At 35.8% G+C, this 27034-nt stretch overlaps 2 protein-coding genes across 3 annotated transcripts in view; one reads left to right on the forward strand and one right to left on the reverse strand.

The window, feature by feature from the left end:
• The first annotated feature begins 6910 nt into the window (after positions 1–6910).
• Positions 6911–15105, forward strand: MIXL1 (Mix paired-like homeobox). Its single transcript, XM_051993416.1, has 2 exons — positions 6911–7342; positions 11920–15105. Exons 1-2 carry the CDS (start codon positions 6911–6913, stop codon positions 12223–12225), a joined length of 738 nt encoding a protein of 245 aa, XP_051849376.1. The 3' UTR covers positions 12226–15105.
• The window catches only part of LIN9 (lin-9 DREAM MuvB core complex component), an 83913-nt gene continuing 70546 nt past the window's right edge, over positions 13668–27034 (reverse strand). For both annotated transcript variants that reach the window (XM_051993415.1, XM_051993414.1), the window contains 7 exons: positions 25551–25670; positions 25118–25219; positions 23882–23962; positions 19415–19540; positions 18034–18213; positions 17807–17904; positions 13668–17310 (listed from right to left, as the gene is read on the reverse strand). In XM_051993415.1, coding sequence (XP_051849375.1) covers positions 17205–17310; positions 17807–17904; positions 18034–18213; positions 19415–19540; positions 23882–23962; positions 25118–25219; positions 25551–25670 — 813 coding nt within the window. In that variant the 3' untranslated portion in view covers positions 13668–17204. The remainder of the gene's footprint in view (positions 17311–17806; positions 17905–18033; positions 18214–19414; positions 19541–23881; positions 23963–25117; positions 25220–25550; positions 25671–27034) is intronic.

Here is a 27034-nt window from a genome sequence, read left to right on the forward strand (position 1 = left end):
CACTAGAGTTATGAGTGTTGAGAACACTAGATACCTGAAAATGATAAGTAATATTTATCTAAAACCATCAACAAACATTTTTTGTAATGGGGATAAATTAGATGAAATAAGAATGCCCATTATTTCTGTTATTGAATATTGTACTAGAAATGTAAGCTATAGCAATAAGAAAAAAAGAAAATTGAAGGAATTAGAATAGGCATTGCAATAAATGGAAAATCCTAGATATTCAACTAAAATTGCATGAATATAAATCAAAAACATCTCTATATATCATGGACAAAATCCAGCAACAAGAGAGAGAAAGAGAAATTCCATTTAAACTCACTGTAGATAATATAAGATACTTAAGCATCTACTGCCAAGATAAAGCCAGGAAATAAATGAACAAAATTATAAAACATTTTTCACACAAACAAAATCAGATCCAAACAACTAGAAAAATGTAAATTGCTAATGGGAGGCCAAGCTAGTATAATAAAAGCGATAATCCTACCTAATATATTTATTATATAAATAAAATATATTTATTTTACAGATCTAGAAAAAATAACAAAATTCATCTGAAAGAACAAAAGGACAAGGATGTCAGGGTAATCAATGAAAAAATGTGAAGGAAGATAACTAGTCGTATTGGATCTCAAACTATATTATTAAGCAATAATTAATCTGATACTGGCTAAGAAATCAAGTGGTTGTTCAGTGGAATAGATTAGGTACACATTACATTATAGTAAATAAACATAACCTACTATATGATAATTTTTTAAAAATATGGAACAAAACCAGCAGTTTTTGCTGGGAAAATTTGAAATCAATATGGCAGAAAGTAGGTACAGACCAATATCTCAAACCTTATACTAAAATAAAATCAAAATGGGTACGTAATTTACACATAAATAAGGATGACACCATAAGCAAATTAGGGGAGCATGGAATTATTTGCCAAATCTGTGGATAAGAGGAGAATTTAGAACCAAAGAAAATATGAAGAGCATTACAAAAATGCAAACTAGATCATTTTAATTATATACAATTTAGAAGTTTTTACACAAACAAAACCAATGCAACCAAAATTAAATTTAAGGAAAGCAGAAAACTGGAGCAGAACAGGGGGAGAGAGAGGATTTGCAACAAGTATCTTAGATAAAAGACTCATTTCTCAAATATAGAGAGAATTGAATCAAATGTATAAAAATTCAAGTCATTCCCCAAATGATAAATGCTCAAAGGATATGAACAGGAAGCTTTCTTTTTTTTTTAAATTAAAGCTTTTTATTTTCAAAACATATGCATAGATAATTTTCAACATCCATCCTTACAAAACCTTGTGTTCCAAATTTTTTTCCTTCCCTTCCCTCCATCCCCTCCCCTAGATGGCAAGTTATCCAATATATGTTAAACATGTGCAATATTTCAACAATAATCTTGCTTCAAAAGAAAAATCAGATCAAAAAGGGAAAAAATGAGAAAGAAACCAAAATGCAAGCAAACCAATAAAAAATGAAAATGCTATGTTGTGAGCCATACTCAGTTCCCACAGCCTCTCTATATGTAGATGTCTCTCTTCATCACAAGACTATTGGAAATAGTCTGAATCATCTCATTATTGAAAAGACCCACGTCCATCAGAATTAATCATCGTATAGTCTTGTTGTTGCCATGTACAATGATCTCCTGGTACTGCTCACTTCATTTAGCATCAATTCATGTAAGTCTCTCCAGGCCTCTCGGAAATCATCCTGCTGATTGTTTCTTATAGAACAATAATATTCTATTACATTCATATGCTATAACTCATTCAGCCACTCTCCAACTGATGTGCATCCATTCAGCTTCCAGTTCCTTGCCATTACAAAATTTTTTTGCACATGTGAGTCCTTTTCCCTTTTTTATGATTTCTTTGGGATACAGATCCAATAGAAACATTGCTGAATCAAAAGATGTGCACAGTTTGATAGTCCTTTGAGCATAGAAACAAATTGCTCTCCAGAATGGTTGGGTTATGAATAGGAAGTTTTCAAAGAAATCAAAGCTATCTATAGTCATATGGGAAAAATGCTCTAACAATATTAATTAGAGAAATGCAGATTAAAACAATTTTCAAATACCATCTCATAGCTATCAGATTGGCTAATATGACAAAAAGCAAAATGATAAATGCTGAAGCAGATGAAGGAAAACTGGGATACTAATGCACTATTGGTGGAACTGTGAACTGATAAGCTATAAAACTCTGCATCCTCTTTGATCCAACAATACCTCTGGTAGGTTTATATCAAGGACATCCTGAAAAAAAAAAGTGAGAGAGAAGGATCTATTTGTACAAAAATATTTCTAGTAACTCTTTTTTTGTGATGGATAAGAATTACAAATCAAGAGGATGCTCATCAACTGGGGGAATGGCTAAACAAATTGGGATATATGATTGTGATGGAATATTATTTTGCTATAAGAGATGACAAGTAGGAGATTTTAGAAAAACCTGGAAAGACTTACATGAATTGATGCAAAATGAAGTGAGCAGAACCAGAAGAATATTGTACACACCAATATTGTAAGATGAAAAACTCATAACAGTTTTTCATTAAAAAAAATTGTTACTTTATTTTTGTACATTGTTACAAATGATTTCCCTTTTCTTTTAACAAAGTGCAGTTAAGCAAAAGCAATTGAGCAAAATGGCCTTGTGATCATTTTGCCTCATTCTGCACACCTAGAGCCTATCACCTTTCTAGAGATGGACCTCTTCATCATCATTACAGAGAAAAGCTTTTGGTTTAAGAAAAAAAAAGGCGATGCATACAAAAAGAATGTAAAGTACTGAGTTCAAACTGTATTTCCTTTCAAGGTAGTTTAAAATTTGCTTTGTATTTGTTTGGTTTTTTGGGGAGGGGAAGATAGTCATTTTACTTTTTAGAGTTTGTCTTTCACTTCCATGGAAAGGGTGGTTTTGCAACCTAGTGGGTAGGCCTTGACTGCACTCACAAGTACGGAAGGATCAAAGAGGCAAACACCTGGGCAGCTGAGAAGCTGGAAGCAGGGCTATTGACTTCCCTCACTTGTTCTTTCCTGGGTGTCTCTTCAATAAACACCTAAAGTTGCAGGATTGGGTCTTAGGATGGGGAGGAGAGCCAGCCTTGAAAAACAAAGCCAGACCTGGGGAAGAGACTATTTAGCACTTTAAAAGGAAACTCTGGGCTTGGTGCTATTATTTGGCTGAAATGGTAACAGGAACTTTGAATAGAAATTATAAATAGGTTCAAAGTACTATCACCCAGTCACTCTAACACCACAGCACTTAGGCCCTTTTCTTTTTTGGGGGAGAAGGGGTTTGCTTTATATCCCCAACCCCTAGTACAATCCCTAGTAATAAATGCTAGCTGATTATCTCTGCACACCTCATCTTAGTTAAGTGTCTGATAAGATAGCTGTCACTGACTTACGTCTTACATGCTGTATTTGCGCTTAACTATTAAATAGGAATGTTCTCCAAGGAGTGTTTTCTATTTCTCCTTAAAATTCCGACCTTACTTAAAACAACGCCCGGCTCAGCAAATGTTGTGGAATAACAGATGACTTGCAAAACAATGAAAATATGATTCCTAACCTCCTGGGAAGCATTTTTTGTAAGATCTTGCTAGGATGCCTGTTTACTCTTCAGAATTTACCTCTCTATTCTTAGATCCCCTCTGCAGGGATGAAAAAAATTGTTAGGGTTCATTTTAAAAATGTTGTATTAAATGGCACTGACATTTTTTTCTTGTAAGAAAAATTATTACAGGCATTGTTTTGAGGGAAAGGGGCAGCCGGTAGAAATCTCTACTTGACAGATGGATAAAAGAGGTGCTAAAGAGTTAACGTGTGCCAACTTCAATCATCTCTAACACTTGGACTTGTGAAAAATTGCTTACTATTTTTACTAGTGCCTTTATACAAAATAAATGGATCTGGCAGTCTGAAGTAAAGAACCATGCACTTATTAAGGTATTACTATATGCTAGGCCCTATGATAAGCCAGCAGAACAGTTTCCAATGGGATGGATCAAAAGCAAATTTGCTTGCATGGAAGAGCTTTTACTATTCTGGAGTGTCCAGCTTCAAAACCTTGAAAATTAATCCCACTGGGAAAGACAGTCCCTAAATGACCCGGCAAGTGACTCCTATCTACCGCAACAAGAACATTGTTCAACAATTTTTCCTTTTAGAGAAACTGAGAATAATAGCTGTTCTTTTTATAGCACCTTAAAGATTATTTGAGGCTTAATGTCCATTTTCTCGTTTTAACTTCCCTTTTGCAAAAACCATTTTTTCCGTGGAAATGAAAACAAATTAAAAAAAAAAAATGACTACCTTCTCTTCCCCCAAATCCCTTTTCCCTCCAAAAATTGACAGCCCTGTAAGACAGGTTCTAAAAGTTGCTTCCACTTTACAGATGAGAAAACTGAGCATTTCTCAGATTGTGACTTGAATACCATCACACTTGGTAAGTGTCAGAGGAGCATATGAACCTCTTTCTTCCTGATTTTAACTGTACGAACTCCTCCAATGCCTTCCTTCTGTTAATTATTTCTGATTTTTCCTGTATGTAGCTTTGCTTAGTTTCCATGTTGTCTCCCCTATTAGATTGCAAGCTTCTTGAGGGCAGGGACTGTCATTTGCCTCTTTTTATACCCCAAGGCTTAGAACAGTGCTTGGCACATCGTTTGGCACTTAATAAATGTTTATCAATTGATTGATTTCTACTGCTTCTGTTTTCCCACAAAAAGAACAATACTTTCATAGTCTACCTCACAGCATAGTTGTGAAGAACGCATTCTGTAATCAAAGCACTCTAGAAATGTGAATTATCCTTATTATAGTTTTTTTTTTCTTGTAGGGGAAAACTTAGGCACCAAAGGCATAAAGCTTGTATACCGGATGAAATGACCTCCCTAAATGAAGACTGGGAAAATGCTCATGATAACTTGGTCACTAGACAGAGTTCCTAAACTGACAGATCAGTTATGGTCCAAAATGCACTTTTAGAAAGTGATAATAGCTTCCTTCTGAAATGTTTTTCTCTCAGCAGCTCAGAAACAGAAATCATCATCATCGTCATCATTATCATCATCATCATCATCTCCATTTTATAAATAAGGAAATTGAAGTCTTGGTCCCGTGGTTGAGGACTGGATCTATGATCACAATGGTATAGTCTGAGACAACTTCTACCAAGAAAGATTAAGTCTTTTTTACTTTGAGAGACTTGCCTAGTACACCAAGAAGTTAAATACCCAGGGTCACACAGCTTGTATATTAGAGGTAGAAGTAGATCCTACATTTCCCTGAAACATAACATTATTGTGAACATGACGGACAATAACAAATTTGGTCATTTCCCTACAGAGAGAACAGAAGAGGATTACATATGAATCTATGGATTTCCCTGATGTACAGCTTGTGTTTTTTCTTGTTTATTTCAAATTTAACATGGCAGTTAGAAGTCTGCCTCATTTGTCTTTGTGTCCTTCTGATCCATTCTCATGCAAATTCTAAAAATGTGGAAGAATACCACCAGTAAAGTTTTCAGGTACGCTTTCAGTGACCTCCAAGTCATAAGATATCTATACTATCCAGGTGTTTGAAGCTCAGAATTATAGCTTATAACCAGCCCCCAGAATTTCTATACACTGGAAAATTAAAAGAAAAATAGAAAATGTCAAGCAAGGATTGCATTACATAAGTAGGTTTTCCTAGTGGCCTGTAGAGCAAGAGTTCTTATCTGAAGTCTTAATCTGAAGTCTGTGACCTTAAAAAAAATTTTTTTTAAATATCATTTCAATATTATGTTTCCTTTGTAATCCTATATATTTTACTTTATGCATTAAAAACTTTGTTCTGAAAACGGGTCCTGAGCTTTCACCAGACTAGCCAAAAGGGCCCAAAACACAAAAAAAGGTTAAGAATCCTAGGTTAAGGTGTGAGGACCTGGGCCTATTGGAGCCTGAATTTCATTCACTGTTGACTGAACCACAGCGGGTCATCTGGCCTCTGAGACTCTCCCGCCTTCTCACAGATGAACTTGGGGCTGCCTCATTGCCACGGAAGCCCTGGCTTTGCTTCCATAAAAATCTGGCTTTATTCTATCTCTTCAGAGAAAGGTGTCCCAGAAATCCTCGCTACCGCTGAGGTGTGAGAGCCCCTCTTAGAGGACACTAACTCCTGGCCAGACTCCCTGCCCCACTTCCCCAAGCCCCGCTCCTCCCACGTGGGACCCTCTGATCTCAAGGTTACTCTGGGTAGCCTTTCGGAATCCCCGGTTCTTTTCTCCGCTTGCCTCAGCGGCCGCTGTCTGTCTCAGGATCTGGGCTTCCCAGAGGAGAAGGGCGAGACTGTTTGACCAACCACGTGTTCGGTCTAGCGCCCAGCGGGGTACCTGTGATGGTGAGAGTGGGAGAGGGGAGGCGTCCTGCCTAAAACGGGCCGGGTCTCTCTTTTCTTGGGGGGGCGAGGGAAGCCACCAGCAGCGTGGCTCAGCCTTGAGCCATTCCTTAGGGCCACTGACCTCCATCGGCCGCTCGGGGCCCCGGAATCCAAAGTGAAGCTTTAGAGTTAGGGATGTGTATTGGCCAAGCGGGGACTGGGGGAGGTGAAGGAAGGAACTGTCCACAGTAGGAGGCTGGAGGACCCAAGTTCACGCCTCCCCCTCTATCCCTCCCTGGACTTGCAGACCAAGCTCCGCCTACGGAAGCGATTATCACCCACCGGTGTCTAGCGGGGCCGGGGGTCTGGGGGCCCTGGCTTTCCCACTCTGCCCTTTGATCTTCTCCGTCCTGTACCTTCTCGCCCCGCCCTCGGTCCTGGGAACTGTATAATAGTGAAGAGGTCCCCGAGTAACTAACAGGATGACCAACCCGTCTGTACCACGATGACAACGGCGGCACCCAACCAGCTCCAATTTGGGGAAAGCCCCCAGTATCCCGCTTACCTGCCCAGCTACCCTGGGAGTGCTTACCTCCCTCCCTCAAGTCCTGGGAGCGGCCCCTGCCCGCCGCCCTCCGCGGGCTCCGGCCCCGACCTGCGACCCTCGGCGGCGGCAGCGGCCTACGAGGGGTACCCCGGGAATGGGTCCGGGCCGGCGTCCCTTCTTCCCGTCAGCCTGGCGCCTCCAGCGCAGCAGCTCAAAGGGCAGCCAGCCCCGTCGGGGTCGGGGTCGGGGTCGCAGCGCAGGAAAAGAACGTCCTTCAGTCCCGAACAGCTGCAGCTCCTCGAACTGGTGTTTCGGCGGACCATGTACCCGGACATCACCTTGCGGGAACGCCTGGCTACCCTCACTAGGCTTCCTGAGTCCCGGATCCAGGTGAGGATGCACCCAGCGGGGCAAGGGAGGGAGAAGGCGGAGCCGACGGGGAGACTGGGGTCCCTGGAGAAAGGGAGCGGGTGCCTGCCTCCCACCGCTCTAAGCCGAAGTTCCCTCTCCCTCCTCATTAGCCCATTTCTCTCCTCTGCTAATTATTCCTGGAAATCTCTAGTCCTCTCTGTCTCCCTTCCGTAGAAATTCCATCTGGAAAGCAAGACTCGTGTCTTGCTCCTAGCAAAATGACTCGTACCCTTTGGGGGGCTTTTTTGAAGGGTGGGGGAAGGAAAAAGCTCAAACAGGTGCTCTCGCCAGCGCTCCGGAAACTTGCAAATCGGAGACCCACCTGTAACTTCCTAGAATCCTCTATAAAGCGCCAGAAAGGACGTCGGAAGCTATCTAGTCCATCCTGTTCGTTTAACACACGGAGAAACCGAGATCGGGGGTCAGTCCCTGAGGTAGTGAGTGTGACCACGAGTAACTAGGGCTCCCAATATTAGGCATCTGTTTCCCCAGGGCCTGGGCCGGGCCGTTAATGTTATTCCTAAAAGCTTGTTAATTGATTAGATGATTGCTGTCCACTGATTTGCCTGTGGTCAGGCTGGATGTCAGAGCCATAGCCAGGCTGCCCCTCACACCTTCATGTTTGTTGAATGGACTGAATTGTATTTAAATTGCTTCTAACAATCAAGTCGACTTTACCAGGGACTTAAGAGCTTGGGGTGAGGGTCAGGACTTTTATGGTGTTAGAAGACTCTTCTTAAGGAGGTTTTTCTTCGAGGGGGCGGTTAGTTTATAGCATTAACTTCTAGACCGGGCCCTGCAATAAATGCAGAAATTTCTTTGGTCTTTTGGAAGTATCCTTAAGTTCTGATGCTTCTTTAAGGTGAGGGAAAGAGGAGCCCAGAATAAGGATAATGTTTTAGTAGCTGCTGCCTACTGGTGATCAAACAAGCATTTACAGAGGGCCATGTGTGTGAGATGAGGTGTTGGCCATTAAAAACCCAGAGAAAACAGTCTCTACCCTCAAGGAGTTTATGGTGAAGACAGGGAATGGCTATAAGCTCATCTGTATATATACAGGTTTACACAAAATAGATAAAAAGTGATTTTAAAGGGAAAGATCAAAAAGGACCTCATTTAAGGTGAAATCTAACCTGAGCTGTGAAGGGAACCCGGGATGCTGAGATAGGTGAGGAAGGCATGCAAAGATATGAAAGAAAAAGATGCAGTGGGCTATTTGGAGGGGAGAATACTGGCAAAGGGAACAGGTAGCCCTTGTTATATGCCAGGTGTTTTGACAAATATCCTTAATATTGAGCCTTACAAGCAGGAAAAGTGGGTGCTCTTATTATCCCCACCTTACAGATGAGGAAATTGAGGCAGGGAGCATTTTAACGGCTTTGCCCAGGGTTACACAGCTAGTAAATGTGTGAGGCTGGATTTAAACTCAGATTTTCCAGACTTCAAGGCCAATACTATTATCCACTACCACCAGCAATCGCTATTGCTTCCTAATTGAAAATAAAAGGTCAATTTGCCTTGTATATAACCAGTGTGTGTGGAGAGGAGGAATGTGCAGACTGGAAAGGTAGGTAGGTTGGGGCTTCTTTTGAGTGACAAGTCTCTCAGAAGTTGAAGGGAAAAAGTTGGGAAAATGCCGGAGAGAGATCTCTCTGGTTCTTCAGATTGTAATGATTTTAGTTTATAAACTTCAGGGCTTTGGGAGAGGTTTCCAGGTTAGGGGTTACAGGCTGAGTTTTATACTAATAAGCTCTAGTATTAGATGGGGGGAGCATGGATGTACATTTAGGATACTTCTGATTACTTCTGAGGCTAGCTCAAATGGGAAAGTGCTCAGAGGGGGAGTATGGTGGAAAAATCACTGAAATTCACGGGGAGTCCAGAGACTGGGTAGGTGACCACAAACAAGTCACTTAATGTCAATCAATCAACCAATCAGCAAATATCTTTTAAGTATTTACTATGTGCCAGGTACTTTGCTAAGAAAGAAAACAATCTCTATTTGTTATGAACTTACATTCTAATGAGGGAGAAAACAAATGCACATTTTTAAAAAGCATAAAGTTAATACATATATTCACTTATTAGACTAACAAAATATACATAAGAAAATAAAATTAAATAACATATACAGTGCTTTGCAAACCTTAAGGTACTATATAAATGCTATTAAGTATAAACTTGGTATCTATTTTATGCATAATGCTTTCTCTGAGCCTTGGCTTCCTCCTAAGTAAAATTAAGAAAAATACTATTTGCATAGTCTCCCTTTCATGATCATCGTATGGCAAATATCTGTCTAGCTTCTAACACTGTAGTTCACGACCCATATGGACCACATAACTGAATGAGGGTTGCAAAATTATGATTGGTTACCAGTAAATGTTTAATTTGTATGTTACATATATCAATATACCCAGGGTCATATAAAAATTTCTTTGGCAAAAAGAAGTTGCAAGGAAAAAGTTTAAGAAGCTTTGCCTTAGAGCATTACAAAATTCTGAGTTAATTTATAAAATATTTCTTTGTGATTAGGACCTTATTCCTGGCCCACTGTATTTTTTCTCAATTAATTCAATTCAGTTGGACTTATGTGCAATTCTTCTGTTTACCCATTTGAAACTTAGAACTCAGGACAATGTAGATACAATTTAACAAATATTTTTGGGCACCATGTACCATGAACTGTGCTAGATAATGGGTTACAAAGACAAAAATGTTCCTGCTCTTAGAAGTTTTTATTTTAGTGTTTTGAGGTGTTTGTTTTTTATGGAGAGATGGGAGCATGGGGGACATTTATGCCAATGAATTCTTGCCCTGGCAGACATCTTTAAACACCCAATATTTCCATTAAACGAGAATTTATTAAATGTCTCAAGTATAAAGAACAGATTGAGTTGGTTGAGAGAAAAAGCTGAATGTGACTCATGCAGTGTTCTCAAAAAAGAGTGAAAACGACCTCACCTGATAGGAGATATAGTATCCTAGATGACATCTTAGAGGAGTGAAATGAATTTACCTAAAGGAAGAAAGAAAACTAAAGCACAGAGTGGACTGAACAAATATAGAAACCATGGGAATGGGGATATGATGGAAGAAGAAATGGTACATTTTGATTGGAGTACAGGGTTATGTGTGGGGTGAGGGCAAGGGCATGGATCCTGTATGAAACAAGGTCAAAGCAGATGTTGGATGAAGATGGATTAAGAGAGGTTTTGAGTGCCAGGCTGAATGTATACTTAATTTGGTAGGAAGTTGGGAATCAATAGAGGTTTTCCAGTGACAGCTAGAATAGTGCATTAGGATGATTTACTGGGATATCAACAATATAAAGGATGGATTGGATCAGGAATAGGCTGGAGGCAAGACAGCTAATTAGAGAGCCCAGGGAAGAAGTTCTTTTTTTTTTTTTTAATTTAAATTTTATTTTATTTAATAATAACTTTGTACTGACAGAATCCATGCCAGGGTAATTTTTTACAACATTATCCCTTGCACTCGCTTATGTTTCGTTTTTTCCCCTCCCTCCCTCCACCCCCCCCCCCAAGATGGCAAGCAGTCCTATATATGCTAAATATGTTGCAGTATATCCTAGATACAATACATATTTGCAGAACCGAACAGTTCCCAGAGAAGAAGTTCTGAACTCTAAGGATGCTTATGGTAGGAGTGAAAGGTGGGGAAAATATTTCAGAAAGCTTGATCTAGAAGCTAAAGAAGCCAAAGAGCACTTAAGTTGTGAACCCAGGTGATTGGCCACAAAAGATATCCATATAAATAGTAAATGAAAGAGGAAGATGAGAAGGGGAATATATGGAAGAGAATAAGAAATGGAAAAGAGAAGAAGAGTAGGAGGAGAAATAAGAGGAAGAAAAGGAAAAAGAGTAAGGAGGAAGAGCAAGAGAAGAAGAGGGATAGGTTTGGGAGAAGGTAATGAGTTGCTTTTTTATGCATTAAGTTTAAGGTGCTGATCAGACAAAGAGGTGGAAATTTCCATCAGGCAGCTGCAAATGCCACAACTAGAGTTCTGGTCAGAATTTAGGGTTGGAGATAATAGTTTTGAGGGGTCATCTGCATAGCAGTGATAATTGAACCATGGGAAGAACTGACATCTCCAGTAGAAATGATAAGGGCAAATGAGAAGAAAGTCCATGTCAGATTTGTTGTCGTGTTTTTGGAGACTGATAGTATCTTTATTGTATTTGTATAGAGTTCTATGAAAAAAGCTTCTGGGAAAAAGTTTTATCTATTATCTTTAATTATAAAATCATCTTCTGAAAAACATGGCACACTTTTACTTCTACAAGAATACTTTTTGCATAAATGATCTTACTGTCTGCTCAGAATATTTCCATAAAATACAGAAAGTCAGTTATGTAGCAGTTGGAGAAATTGAAGCTTAATATAATTAATCATCTCTAATCAGCTGATGGGTACCCAGCTCTTTGTTAAATCACAGGGCTTTGTATTGAATTTATTTATTGTTTGAGTTATGATCATCTCACAGTGGTAGTAAAAACTTTTACTCATGAAAATTTTTCCTCATGTTCTTCTAGGTCTGGTTCCAGAACAGACGTGCTAAATCTCGTCGACAGAGAGGAAAGCCCTATAATCCCTCAGCAGCACCAGAGCTTTTCCTCAGCCACCCTCCTCTTGGAACTGAAGGGGAGCATTTGGTTCCTCTGCTGCCTCTTGAGGTAGACGTGAACTGCCTGCCTGATCCAAGCAGGGGTGGAGTTGGGCTCTCTGGTTCCAACAGCCAAGGACAGAATTTTGGAACCTTTTCTCCTATATCTGAAAACACTGGTTCAAAGCTGGACTTATGGGAAGAGCGTATTTTATCTACCTTCAGCAACTCTTGACCAACATTACAGCAAAATCTTGGCCTATGACCTTGGACAGTACAAGGGGCTAACACGGTTCAAGAGACCTATCGAAAGTTTCTCCTATTCTCTCTAGCCTACATATTAAGGCCACTGGGTTCATCTTTCTTAATGTGAACTAATGCTCTAAGTTCTCAGTCTCATTTGTCTTCTGAGCTGGACTCTCTTCTCAAATATTAACTCTTAGTCATGTCTTTATGTTTTTTGGCACTCTAGGACTTCATTTTCTCCTCTTTACAAATCAACTTTCATGTCCCAGTCACACATTTTCTTCTCCTTGCCAAATCTCAGGGAAGTCTGTTTCAAATCTCCCCTTTGATAAAATATATATATAGCACATGGCTATAATGGGCAAATAAGGGTCACAATGAGGGTGATAATACCGAGGGTACCTACCTCACAGGGATGTTGTGAGGGTCAAATTAGATTATATATATAAAGTATATCTAAACTTAATATAGTATTATAAGAATCAGCTATTATAATGATTTTAACTTCCTCATTGCCATCACTAGCATTCAATCTTACCATCCCCTCAAGGTCTTGGTATCTGTCCTTTTTGTACATCATTCCTCCTGGACTAACTGCAAATCTTGCTGTTTTCTGGATTTAGTCCCTCCTCTCTCTATTCACAATCACAGCCCTAGTCCAGGCTGTAAACCCTTGGTGCCCTGACCACTTCTTTGCCTCTGGTTTTTCCACTGTTATTTTAATTTGAGTCACTCCGAGCTGCTGGGTCTAGAAAAAAGACAAAGTAGTGGCCGCCTTGGGTATAACATGTAGAACCATCTCAATAAGGGACACCTGTTAATTTTTTTAAATTATGCACATATTTTAAATGTTAGAAAATTCCATTTGATAGCACAGGTAAAAGCCTTGAAAACATCTGAAGGACAATACACAGGAAACCCAATTTTCAAATCTTGCCTAGAATCCACAGTAAAGCATTCCTTACCCCAGCTATGACATTACTTTTTTAGAGATATATGGTTGTTCCTAATAACCTTTTACACATTATAACTTTAAGTGGGTTCTGAGGTCCCTTAACTGAACTCCTTTAGCCTATAGGTCACAAACAAGTATGCTTCTTGACACTTACCCAAAATCGAGCCCTTTAAACTACAGCTATTTTTCTTAAGAGAAACAAAACTACTTTCTCAAAATATGGGTCAAGAATTACCTTAAATTAAGGCTTTGTCTGACATCCTATTTTGCTTCAGTTTCCCACCCCCAACTATCCTTAGCACTTGTGAATATGGATTGTACTTTTGCAGAACTTTAGTTAGGTTACATAATTTTAAAATCGATGTTTTCTATGCCATAGCACTTAATATTAGTGCTTTGCACACAATGGGTGCTCAATAAATGCAGATTATGATAATATAAGAAGTGGCCATGGAAAAAAATTTTAAAGGGTAAAGTGAGTTTCTGCCAAAGAATCTTTAATATGTACAGCTGTCAGCATTGGAGACGGGGGACATTGTTAACAATAACACAAAGTAATGTTAACATAAAACAGATTGGTAATTTGGGGAATAGATTTTATTTAAAAAAAAAAAGCATTTCATCTTTCAAGAAAGCCCTCATAAAGATATTTTTGTCCTCCCAAATTAATAATTATTGATATAAGTATAGTGCTGTTTATAAACTAGAAACCTGTGTTTATGTTTGAGTTTCTGAAATACAAAGAATTTAACAAAGTAAAATGTTAAAATCTAACTGTATATCAAAGTTCGCCTTTAACACACATATTAAATTATAAGCATAAGAAGCTATAGGAGGGAACCAGACACATGTCATATTGCTACTGGGAAAGTGTGATAAGACTCTGAAATCAGTTAGTGTTCAGGTAGAAAAGTCCTTATACAATATATCTGACAAATTATTTATTATTCTATCTCTGCTATTAGACCTCTACGATCTTATAAAGCAGATTATTGCATTTTTGAACAGTACTAACAGGAATCTTTCCCCTAAACACTGAAATAAATTCACATCCTTGTAAACTCTTTCCATTGGTTCTAGTATTATTGATATCTGGTCCAAACAAAACGACTAACTTTAGTCTTCTAAGTGACTCTCACTGGAAGACAGCTATCATATTCACTCCTCACCCTGCCCCCTAAAATTCATTTTAGGAATTTGCATTTCACTCAAATTGAAGTCCAAATCCTCCCTAAAGCACTCAAGTAACATATCCCAACATTTCAGTTTATCAATGTCTTTCCTCAAAAGTGGGTACAGGACTAGACAGACTGGTCTAGATGTGGTCTGATCAAAGTAGATCACATTTGGTTATCATCTCCCTCATTCTGCACATTAAGCTTGGGTTAACATTTGTTCATATTAAAAAGTTCACCAGAATCTTTTGATCTTTATCATATCAATTGCTGTCTAGTGATGTCTCGGCAGTTTATGTTTTGAATCCCAGTGCAAGATTTTACATTCATTTCTGTCATGTTTTATCTTGTATATATACAATCAAGGGTATCTGATTCTTATGCAAATTTAACTGTTGAAATTCAATAATCCAATGCAATTTTAAAAAATGGATATCACTCTAGGACAGTTCAAACATGACAACAATGCTTTGAATTTAGCAGCAAATTCAGAGTTCTGAAACATAATCAAAATTGACCTCAAATCATATTAAATATGAAATGACATTTTTCTGCAATTCCAACTTAATTGGCCAGTACTGGGTGTGACTATAAAATTAACATGATGACAAAACAAAAACAATACAAGATATATGTACCTGAAAGGAGTGATCTTTGACTTAGTAAGGTTTGTTTGGGTATTTTGAAGGACTAAGTACCTATTGAATTATCAATAAATTTGTCATTGTTTTTGTTAATGGCTATGTGCTCATTTCAAAGACTGTCACTGCTCAAAACATTCTTGATGTTCTCTTTGAAATCATCTGTAGGGTTTACAGAATATTCTTTTGAAAACCTTCAATGATGGCAAATCTTTCTCCTTCGAAGGGAAATATGATTTTTATATTATCTTGAATAGGTAACTAATGACTTTCAAACTGATCAATCTTCTTTTGAGTTAAACCAAAATGTGACCCCAAAATAATGGGTGTTTTACTTCCTCTGTGTGGCTAATTGGCTCTAAAGACAAAGCTAAAAGGGACTTATAACATAACATTACTGGAATTCAACAAATAACCTCTCAATGTAACTATGCTGAAGGGGACAACACTCTTTTGGACAGATATTTTGGTTTGTTTGTTTAAAACAGTTTCATTATTTTGGAAACAGGGAAGAACTATCCTCTTCTAATTCAACCACAATATTCGATTGTGCTTATAAACTTTTAGGAAGACTTTAACAAATATGTGGGCAGTCTGTAGCTATGTACCAGGGCAGTAACTAATTTGCTTTTGCTATAAAATATAACACAGGGAATCTTATTCACCAATATATGAAAAATAATAAGCCACAATCAACACTATTAAATTCTTATTTCTAAGTGACTTGCATTCTATGGTTTGCCCCCCTGGAATATTTATTGTTAATGCACAATTTCAAACCTTTTCTATTTCAGGGAGTAATTCTGTTTATTAAATAAGATTTTTAGAAAAATATCAACTTTCTTAGGTCAATTTATTTATAATTACAAATGTCACTGAGAATAAAAGATTTATGGATTTCTTAATTAACTGAATAGTTTAGCTAAATATATACTCTGCCCTAAAGTTTTGCAGTGGCACCATACCAACAAGGAATACAGAAGCATTTTATTTTAACTATACAAAATTTTCAAATTGAAAATAACCTTGTTTAAATTTTCTTTATACATTAACATACAAAAAGTCTCATTTTATGAGACATCTAAAAGAATCAAAACCACTTCTACAACTATTTCCTAAATTCCAAATCTGGAAAAAAATTTATTACACTGAAACTTTACAATACTCTATATTAAACAAAAAGAAAATTCAAATACATACTTTTTACAAGATTAACATTCCAGAATAGCCTAGGCAGGTTTTTCCTTTTTTAAAACTTTTTTTTTCTTCTGTTTCATAGCACTGGTTATTTTTGTTTTCTTTATAAAAGTCTTTATATAAGTTGTATACTATTAGATTATAACCAGTTATCTAAATTTAAAAGTTGTGCAAACAAACAAAAATATGAAAATAGTGTGTTACCAGTCATTCTTATAAATTCCAAAACAAAAGCACCTTTTGCCCTGAACTGAGGGGAAAAGACATGCCAAATCCATTCGTTGGAACTTAGCACTCTGCAGTATGTTTTTTCTGCTCCTTCATTTTCCTTCAACAGATAAAAGACAAAGGCTTCTTTCATAAATTATGATAAATTAACATATTTCAAAAGCTATTAACTGATCTACAGAACTCTAGCATACTCTCAAGCATACATCATGTCCACTTTTATAGTCCATATTTTTCATCCATATTCCAGTGGCATCCTTAAAACTAGGAATTCACACACCTCATTTTATCATCTTTTGAAGACCGAGATATGGCAATCAACTAGAACAACTAAAGTTGTAGTTTTCTAGATGAAGCAACTTCCATCCATTTAGCCACTGATTCGCACCAAGACCCATTCTCTTCTCATTTTCCACTGTGAGCTGTCTGCATGAGTAGTATTACATTCGTCCATATTTTTAAAATGGTTTATATAGTCTTTGTTGAAGTTATATTAAAATATATTCAGACATTTTCAGTTTAAAACAACTTGCTAATAAACATACGTAACTTAAGCAAAGCTCCTATACTTGTAAAATAAACAACAAAATAAATATAATGCTGGTCAGTAATGCTGGTTTATGAAGCAGCATGGTATTTTAAAAATGCCTTTTTTTGGAGAATCTTTTTTCTTGTTTACCAGCAGATAGGTTATTTGGTGTTGAAAGCCTGTATATGGAGCGAGATTTTCCAAAACTATGTCTTGTACATTTGGAATAATTAAACTTTCTTCTCAGTCTCTGTTGGTGTTATTAGCTGCAAAGGCATGTAAGTTTCCCATCTGACTCAGGCCACTCTGAATATGTGCAACATGGATCTCAACATTATTCTGAAAACAACTATTGAAAAAAAAAAAAACATAGTTAACTAACCACATTTCAGAATTCAAAAGAATACATTGGGAAAAAAAAGTCAGAAAAGTTACTTAGGAGTTGGCCAAGAGAATGAATTGACACAAGGGAAAAATTAATTCTCTCCCATTAACACATTAGCTATAATATTACTAAAGTAATACTTGAATATGAAGATACTACACCTCTATGTATACTTTATAAGTGAATCAACTTTATAAACTAAAACTTCAATATATTTTCAAAAAACAGATGAAGTAGGAAGGAAACTCACTGAAACTTTTATGCAACAAAACAAAACAAAAGTATTAAATTCCTATTCTGTCAGTGAAAAGCTACTTTAAATTTATTTAAAGGATATTACATTATAAAAAAATTTAGATTTATGCATGCATATCATTTTCATGAACAAATATAAAGAAATATCATGATAACTTGATATTAGAGTAAATATAAAATAAGATTAAAGTAAAAAGTTAATTACCTGATATTAGAAGCATCTATTGAACTTTTAATGTCATTTAGTGAATCTGTAAGTGATTTGAATTCAAAGGAATTCAGGTCACCTCCTTCTGCTAGACACTAAAATATAAGGAAATAGCAAACTTAACTACAATGTATTTGCTAAAATATATGCATAAATATTTTATTTATTTGGCAATTAAAAAATTACTCTTAGCATGAATTATGAAAATTTGCCCATTGATTTACCTTGATCTGTAATAATATTGCTGTAAGTCTAGAAATCAATTCAGTAAGATTTTCATTTTCAACACAGGGTTGCCCTGTGGATGCATTTGCATGCCTAACAATTTCCTGTGCTTCCTCTTCACATCTGCGTCTCATATCTGTTGGCTGATCTGCAGGTTGGAGTCCTTGGTCTGGAGCAAGCTGAATGGAAAAAGAATTGACAGTTCATTTACAAGACCTTAATATTGTCTACATTTCTTTTTTAAATTACAGCTACATTTTTTTTTAAAAGTTGATGGGAAAAAAAAAGTTGATGGAGAGATATGAAAATATAGTGGAAAAGGAAAAATAGTGACTATACTATCTTCAACTATGATCACAATAGTTTTCTAAAAAATAAAATGCTTCTAAAAATATAATCACCATAAACTGTCTTTGGCCTTACAAAAATTCAATACAAAATCACATATTTATGGGTAAAAACTTCCAAATAAATAGAGGTTCTGTTATAATGTCATTTTGTTTCTATTCTAGTGGTATCAAACTCAAATGGAAATTGGGCCACAAATACAAACTTAAGGATCCCTTTGGGTCCATATTGATTCAGTTTTAAATTATAATGTCATATATTATTGTAGTTTTAATTTCTTTTGTTAAATATTTTCCAATTATACTTTAAACCAAATCAGGTCACACACTGCTGGCTACACATAGGCAGGCAACATGTCTGACACCTCTGTTCTAGAGAACCATTCTAGAATTTCCAGGAAAAAGAATTATTTGCTGATGGAAAGAGTTCTTCAGTACTGGGTAAGTCAGCATATAGGAGGAAAATGGATAATGACATCTGATGGAAATGTCTCTATTATAGGGTTTGGGGAACTACAATTCTTTCCCTTCACATAGTTTGAGTGAGCTGATAAGACTAAGGAAGTTGGAAGATGACAGCAAAAATGTTAATTTATGAAGTGAATTAGATTAACAGAAGTGATTTCCTTCAAAAGCTAAAACACTCAGGTTTCCAGATGTTCACAAGAGTGAGCATCCTAAATTGATCTCAGTTACTGAGCAGAATAAAGTAAGAAAGGCAACTGAAAAATTTCATCTTGAATTGTCTTATTGCAATCATATATACATATAAAATGGACAATTTTCAGAATAACCCCGTACTTAATATAGTAGAAGTACAATAAAATAAAGTCATTATAACTAAGTGCCATTTGTTATTAATTTTGAAAAGACATTGTGGGGAATTACATAAAATATATAAAACATGTTCTTGTCCTCAAAAAAACTTACAAATTAATATTATTATTTCAAATACAGAGCACATGAGTGAGAAAAGGAGAAAAAGAAGACATATGAGGCCATATCACCCAGGTTAAGGACAGGAGCAAAGTACCTCATAACAGTACTGCTGAACTTTATGTAAAACTTTATTTAGGTCCTTGTTCAGCTGTTCAAGATCTAGAACAATAGTTGCATATCTCCTCTGAAATTCAATGCTGATGGGCATGGAATAGGATTTCTGTGAAGAAAAAAATTTTATTTTTAGAAAGCTCCTACTAAAAGAATAATGCAATCTTATACAAAAGAAGAGAAAAATTCTACTTGCATTTTGATGCTTAGATTTCCTAACAAAACCAAGGAAACTAAAAAAGCATTTTCAAAAATTAACTAAGAAAGATAACACTTTTGTATGTAATTGGTCACAGGTTTATATAAAACATAAAAGTAAAATAAACCTAATAAAAAAAGAACTTAAGTTTTCTCCCTTGGATTTAAAACCTGAAAAAACAAAAACAAAAACACTTTGCTAACATTTTCCCCATTACTTTCAGTTCATTATTATATATATTCCCTGCATGTCATTCAGGCCCTTGTCCACTCCTGCCACACACATCTTCTGAAGTAGCTGTATTCTTTCAAAGCTGAGTTTCCATTTAAAAGCATAGCTAGAACAAGTTCCCAACAGCACTGGGATGAACCGTTTATCTATGTGTCTAAGTTGCCCCAACACTGTTATTACAATGGAAAGGGATGGGAGAGAAATCAAGGGGCTAAAAGGAATAGGCATCATATTGGCTTGAATAAGGTGATTTCCCATTCATGTAGTTAGTTACCCTGATCCTTTATTTCCTTTCATTCGAACCTTTCATGCTCTCCTTTATTTCCCCCCGATAATGCTTCTATCTCTTTAGATGCTTCTTCAATAATCCCTATCACACCTATATTCTCTTTCATTGGTTTGCATCTGTTCCCATCTTTACATATAATGATCTTTTTGGTCCACTAGCAGTGTTTTCTGTATTATTTTACAAGCTCCTAATCCTAATAATTGTAGTATTAAGGCCTACAAGATTACCAAACAGATGGCTCATGAACTTTAGGAAGAATGTGGTGATTGGTAGAAGTCAAAAATGGCTTCACTAAGAATGCATCTAATTTTTGCCAAACAATCCAATTTCCCTTCTTGATGGGTAGATCAAATGTTTTATTTTGACATCCGCAAACCCCTTAACTCTTATAATATCTTTGTGGATAACATGATGAAATGTGGGCTAGATGACAGGATGATTACATGGATTCAGAATGGAGTTAACACTAGCCCCAAAGAGGGCTGATTACATATAAATGACTTTGGAGGGAGGTCTGTAGTGGAGTGTCATAGGACTGGCCTTTCCTGTTCAACAATTCTATCAATGGTTTGGATAAAGACATAGAAGGGATATTCATCAAATCTTCAAGGGGAAGAAAGTTAATATGACAGATGATAGAATCAAGATTCAGAATGGTTGACAGGCTGGAACAAACCAACACGATGAAATTAAACAGGGGTAAATATAGGACAGGTGACCATTAAGTAATGAGACTCATTTTTAACAAACATACCAGAACTTAAATATTCAAATGAGTGCTGTCCCCTTCAAAGTAGTTACCTTGGGAGGCTTTATACTTTTTCCAACGATGCTGCCATTGTTCAAAACACTTTTGGAATTCCTCTTTTGAAATTGCCTTCAGAGTTTGCAGCACATTCTTTTGAAAATCTTCAATGATGGCAAATCTTTGTCCTTTGAGGGTGGATTTGAGTTTTGGGAAAAATCATTCGGAGTCAAGTCTGATGAATAAGTTGGGTAATACCATTTTTGTTCACAAATGAAGTGTTACTATAAAGTAATGAGACTGATTTTCTTGGGTGGCTCTGAAGGCAAACATCTCCAAGTCCTACATTTTAGGTTCAACCAATCAACTATACAAATACAGGATGGGAAAGAAACTGGCTTGGCAGCAGTTTATATGAAAAAGCTCTGAGGTTTTTAAATTGACCATAAGCTTAAAATGGGCCAAAAGCGGGATAAGTCTACTAAGAAAGCTAGTGCAATCTTGGGTTGAAGGAAGTATATAGTATTCAGTTCATGGGAAATAATAATCCCACTGTACTTTGTGTTGAAGTATAATGTCCTCAATTTTGGATGCCACATTTTAAGAAAGATATTAACAAACTATAGACTAACAAGTACAATGAGAGAGGGCCTTAGAAACCATGTTATAAATAAGCAATAGTTCAAAGAAGTAAGGAAATTTAGTCTGAAGAAAAGACTAAGGGGAGACAGAACAGCTATTTCTAAATATTAAAGGATTGTCGCACAGAGGAGGTAGTAGATTTGTTCTGTTGATCCCTCCAAAAAGCAAAACTAGAACCAGTGGGAAAGCTGATAGGGAAGGAAGTTATAAGGAGGCACATTCTGTTTCAACCTTAAGAAAGAACTTTCTAATAACTAAGACTATTAAACAAAAGAAATTAGGGTGATAATTGCATTGTTAAGTAGTGAGTTATACATCACTAGAAATATGTGATAGAGACTGAATCAGTCATGAATGCATAGTAAGGATTTCTTCATAGATAAGAGGAAGAACAAATGATCTCAAATACCCCTTCTAATTCTGAGTTTATGATTCTGATCTCTGTCCTGCCAATTGACTTGCCTTCTAATGGAGACTATATTTATTCTGGAAGCAGAGGAGTTGGATAAACAAGTTTGAACTTGTGCCTTCTAACTTCCTTTTCAGGACAGAAGGAGTGGTACTTGTTGTAAAAGTATCCCTTCTAGATACATAGTTGGTCATGACACTACCTAAACTGCTCCAGAATAAATCGAGCTTCCACTTAAAGGAAAAGACCAGCTGAGAGTTCCAACAACCTAGCTCAATGTCCTCCCTGGAGTCATCATGAAGTCATCGAGGTACACTGCCACCAGAGATCTACTTGAGCAAAACTCAACGAGGAAACATGGACTTAACACCACAAGGATTTAGGAGCCTGGGAAAGAAATCAGGGAGTTCTGCCAGCAAATTATAAAGTTGTTTTATAAAGATGGGATAGATGAAGAACGGTTGGGAAGAAATTTGATTCTGATAGGGATTATTAGAGCTATCTAAAAGAGTACTGGGGAAAACATAGGAGAGAAGTAAATGTTTACTTTAAGTTTAGAGATATTTAAACATTTACAGATTTTGATTAAAAAAAAAAAGACTATGAAATGGAAAGTCACCTTATATTCAGGCCAGTATAATAGATATGTCAACCTTTTTCAGTTCACAATATACTCTGATGTAACTGGTAGGTGGAGGCAATGTAGTGTGAACAATGTAAAACAAGGAGTCAAGAGACCGAAGTTCTATATTCTGCACTGACACTAACTAACTGTATAATTGTGGACAAGTTGGCTTATTTTTCTTGAACTGTTTTTCATCTGTGAAATGCAAGTGTTGGATTAGATCAGGGATTCAGAATTTTTTTTGGTCACAGACCTCCCTAATTCCCCCCACTTTTGGCCGTCTGGTGAAGTCTTTTTGGGCCCCTTCTCAGAATAATATTTGTGAATGCATAAAATAAAACACACAGAATTACAAAGGAAACCAAACATACTCAAATAGTTATCAAGGTATTGAAGGGAAATAGTTACCAGACTCAGGTTTAGAATCCCTGGGCTAAATGATCTTTACTACCCCTTTTAGCTTTACATACAATTATATGGATGTATAAAGAAGAATTCTAGCAAGCTCACTAATTTATAGAGCTGGAAGGACTCTTAGAGATCATCAGGTTCAAGCCCCTCATTTTATAGATAAGGAAAATGCCCAAGGTTATATAGGCAGTGTCAGATTTTTCCCCTATACTGTACTATGTCTCTCAATATGACCCACTCTTCCACCAGCTGCCTTCTCATGATCTCCACTGCATTACATACAGAAATGTTGTTGCAGTTTTCTTATCTTTTTCTTTATATAAAACTTTTTAAAAGTATCAGTTATCTCTCACTGTACAAAAATTTGGAGGGCAAATTTAAATTTGTAAAATCAATAAAATAGGGAATAAACTGTATATTTTTGGAAGATTTCAGAACAGCTATTGTCTATCAATTCTATAAGGAAAAGTTATTTTTTGTTGTTTTGTAGCATTTTTAAAATGGAAAGCTAGCTTCCCTTCTTCTGCCTGTTGTTCTATGCAGATGAACCAGCATCAACTAAAGGAAGTGACCAGCTTCTTGTCACTATGAATGAAGTGAGCCAGACTTAGAGCTCTCACTAGCAAGGAGAAAATAAATTTCCAGGTGCCAATATTACCACATTTTCCCTAATTCCCATTTAAAAATGAAATTGATGGGAAAATGGGGTTTCATTTTTAGAATTCCATTTTATGGTAAATCTGCCCAAAACATACCTGCTGTATTTTGTAAGATATTTATATTAAACAAGAACTCATAAAACATATTTATTTAAACATTTTCTTAAATAAAAAATCCTTGTAAATAGCAAAGTTCAGTATTTTAAATTCAAGCAAACTAACAGCTGAAAAGGTCCTTACCAATTTTTCTGCTTCTGTGTTCATTTCCCTTAATTTCTTGATGTGCTCTTTCTTAATCATAAGAATTTTTGATAATCTAGTCTACAGACCAAAAAAGAAGAAATATTTTTGATATAAAAAATATACTGAAAACAAAAATAAAATGTCTTTTTGTTTATTATCAAAGGCCTGATAATAATGATATTATGATAAATTTTAAAAAGCATCAGATTTCCAATTTTTTTACTCAGTAATTTTAAACAGTGGATTTTGGTACTTTTTAGCAAGACACAAAGATATAAGGCATTAGATTTTTTTCTACATTTTTTTTACAAACTGAGATGAAATTATAGTTAGAAAATTAAGCAAAAGATGTTAGCATCAAAGAGAATAGCTAGTATTTAAAAAACTGTTGCTTGATGTCAGAATGTTAAAAATAACGAATATGAGTATTCATATAAAAATATAATATTGACATTTTTATCTTCACCATGCAAAGGGAAATAATAAAAACTTTAGTTCTTTTTATATAAGCATGTTTCATTTTAACTCACCCCATCTACCTGTTAAAAATCAGATTAGACCCTCTTTTAAAAATATGCTAATATATGTTACACATTGCATGAACTTTTAAATGATCAGGGCCTCTACTATAAAGACAGGTCATTAGTCAACCAATACATTTTATGCTATGTAACTTATGTTTTGGTTAACAAATATTTCAGTTACAAATGTGGATTATATTCTTTCCATGAGAATCAAACTTGCATGTGAATACACATAAAATACAAGTCTCTCTCTTGTTGGGGATTCCTAATTTTCACAAGTGACTAAATTTTAATGTTATAGCTATTTGCCATTATATGAATATCAGAGTTGTAATGTACCACTGTAATGATTATCTTGTCTACTCTAGCTCAAAGTTAAAGTGCTGTTTTCAAAAACTTCAAATGGATAAGGATTATATGATATACATATATATATAAAACATTTGATTGTTCACAGACTCATACTACTACTTCAAAAAGCCAATACTAAATTTAAATATCAAAGTCACTATAAAGGCTTAAGTTAAAATAAGAGATCTTAGAATTAGTATGTGTTGTCCAAAAAGACCCAAAAAGCCAATAAAATAAATTTATTTTGATACCATTTTGAGCATGAAATGACATTAAAACATTTAGTTATAATAATCATAAAATAAAACCTCTGAGAAAAAAAATATTTGCTGCTCACCCCACTTAAAGGAATACTTACTACTTGGATAAGGAATTCCACGGGAAAACCACCTAATGTTTCAGTATCTGAACCTGGAAGTTTGCTTCTCCATGGTGACTGTCCTAATAAAGGATCATTATCCTACCAAAAAAAAAAGGGGGGGAGGGGGAGAAGGGGAAGGGAAAGGATAATTTGACAACTTGCTGCTCAAAAGAAACTATCTTAATTTTTGGTATTTTAGACATAGAACAAATTTCATTATAATAAATCCCATGTCACTGAAATCCTAATACAGTGAAAATATTTCTAAGTGCTTCCTAACTAATTTCAATTTTTGTATTATTGAATAAAATAATTTGGTTAACTTATTATGACATATCATCTATATTCTTTATTAATAGCGTACACTGAATTATTAAAATCCAACAACATAAACACAAAACACCAGCAGAATTTTCAAAAAATCACTTACCGTAATGGGTGATTGGAGAGGAGGAGTGTAATGTAACCGTGGTGGAGTCATGAAAAATCGAGAAGGTCGTTGTTTTTGTCCAAAGGCTGCAATTGGCATTGTTTCATGAGGCTCATTACTCTTTTGAGAGAGGGAAAATACTTCATGTTAATTTCCATTAAAGTTCAAAACATACTACCACTAATTTAGTTTCACAGAATTTATATTAGTATGTAATCTGTATGCTATCGTCATAAGCTGTATGCTTAGGTCATAAGCTATCGGCTAACATACTTTCAATAAATTAAATCTCAAAGATTAGAAGTTTAACTTCCAAGAGTTTGAAAACCATACTTTTTGGAGATAAGAAGTTGCATAAACTAAAATGGGATTGGGGATTAGGACATCTGAAAAGTTCATTAGAAAATTTAAGTTTGACATAGGTGTTCTATGCCACTATTCAGAATTTTGGATGTAGATATTTTTCTAATGAAAATCAAAGAGGTTTTTTGCCTAGGGAAGAATATTTGATAGTTCTATTACATGGATAAAAGAAATCCTTTTTTGAAAGGAAAATTTAAAGACAATATGTAACACAAATTTAATGATTTGTAATGTTATAATAGCAATTATAATAGTGATTTTTTTAAAAATGCAATAATCAAAGCCTCTTCTCCCTATAACAGCAGAAGGGTAAAGCCTTCCAAATAGCTAAGTAGAATGATTTACTTTCTGAAAACATGAATGGTTATTTTCTTCTCTCAATTTTTTGTTTCAAAGGTTAAATAATCTATTTCATAAAAGACAAATTCATGTCCTTGACTTTTATCAATGTTGTAACCAAGAACTAAATACAGCACCAGGCTGAAAATTGATCTTTCAACTTACAGCATAATGCTTAGCAGCATAAAAAAAGCAACAGCTACACTATCTTTTTGGGGAGGAGGGTACATGTGATTACAATAATATGAGACTCTGCCAAAGCAGACTGGCAATTTATTTTTAACTTAAGAGAGTTGCTTGGATCATTGGCTTTCTTTGAGTCTCAACTAACATCCCCCTTTTGCAAGAAGCCTTTCCCAATTCTCCTTAATCTTAGTGCCTTCCTTCTGAGATTTTTTCCAATTTAAACAGTCTGTATCTTGTTTGAATGTTGTTTCCTTAATTATAACACAAACTGCTTAAGAGCAGAGACTGAATTGTGATTTTTTGGTTTTTGCCTTTTTTTTGTAATCCAAAGCTTAGCACGATGCTTGGAAGATAGTAGATAATCTATAGGTTGTTGATAGTTCATTCCTAAGAAAGGCAAACTACAATTATTTTAGTTATTTGAAATCAATTCATTTCAAATTACTTTTAAGGACCATTAATGTGGAGATTTTTTTTTTTTTTTGAGTAAGTAATATAGGGCAGTTAGGTGGCACAGTGGATAGAGCACTAACCCTGAAGTCAGGAAGACCTGACTCAGACACTTAACACTTCCTGACTGTGTGACCCTAAGTCAC

This window comes from Antechinus flavipes, chromosome 4, assembly GCF_016432865.1.
Source record: "Antechinus flavipes isolate AdamAnt ecotype Samford, QLD, Australia chromosome 4, AdamAnt_v2, whole genome shotgun sequence".
Classification (NCBI taxonomy): Eukaryota; Metazoa; Chordata; class Mammalia; order Dasyuromorphia; family Dasyuridae; genus Antechinus; species Antechinus flavipes.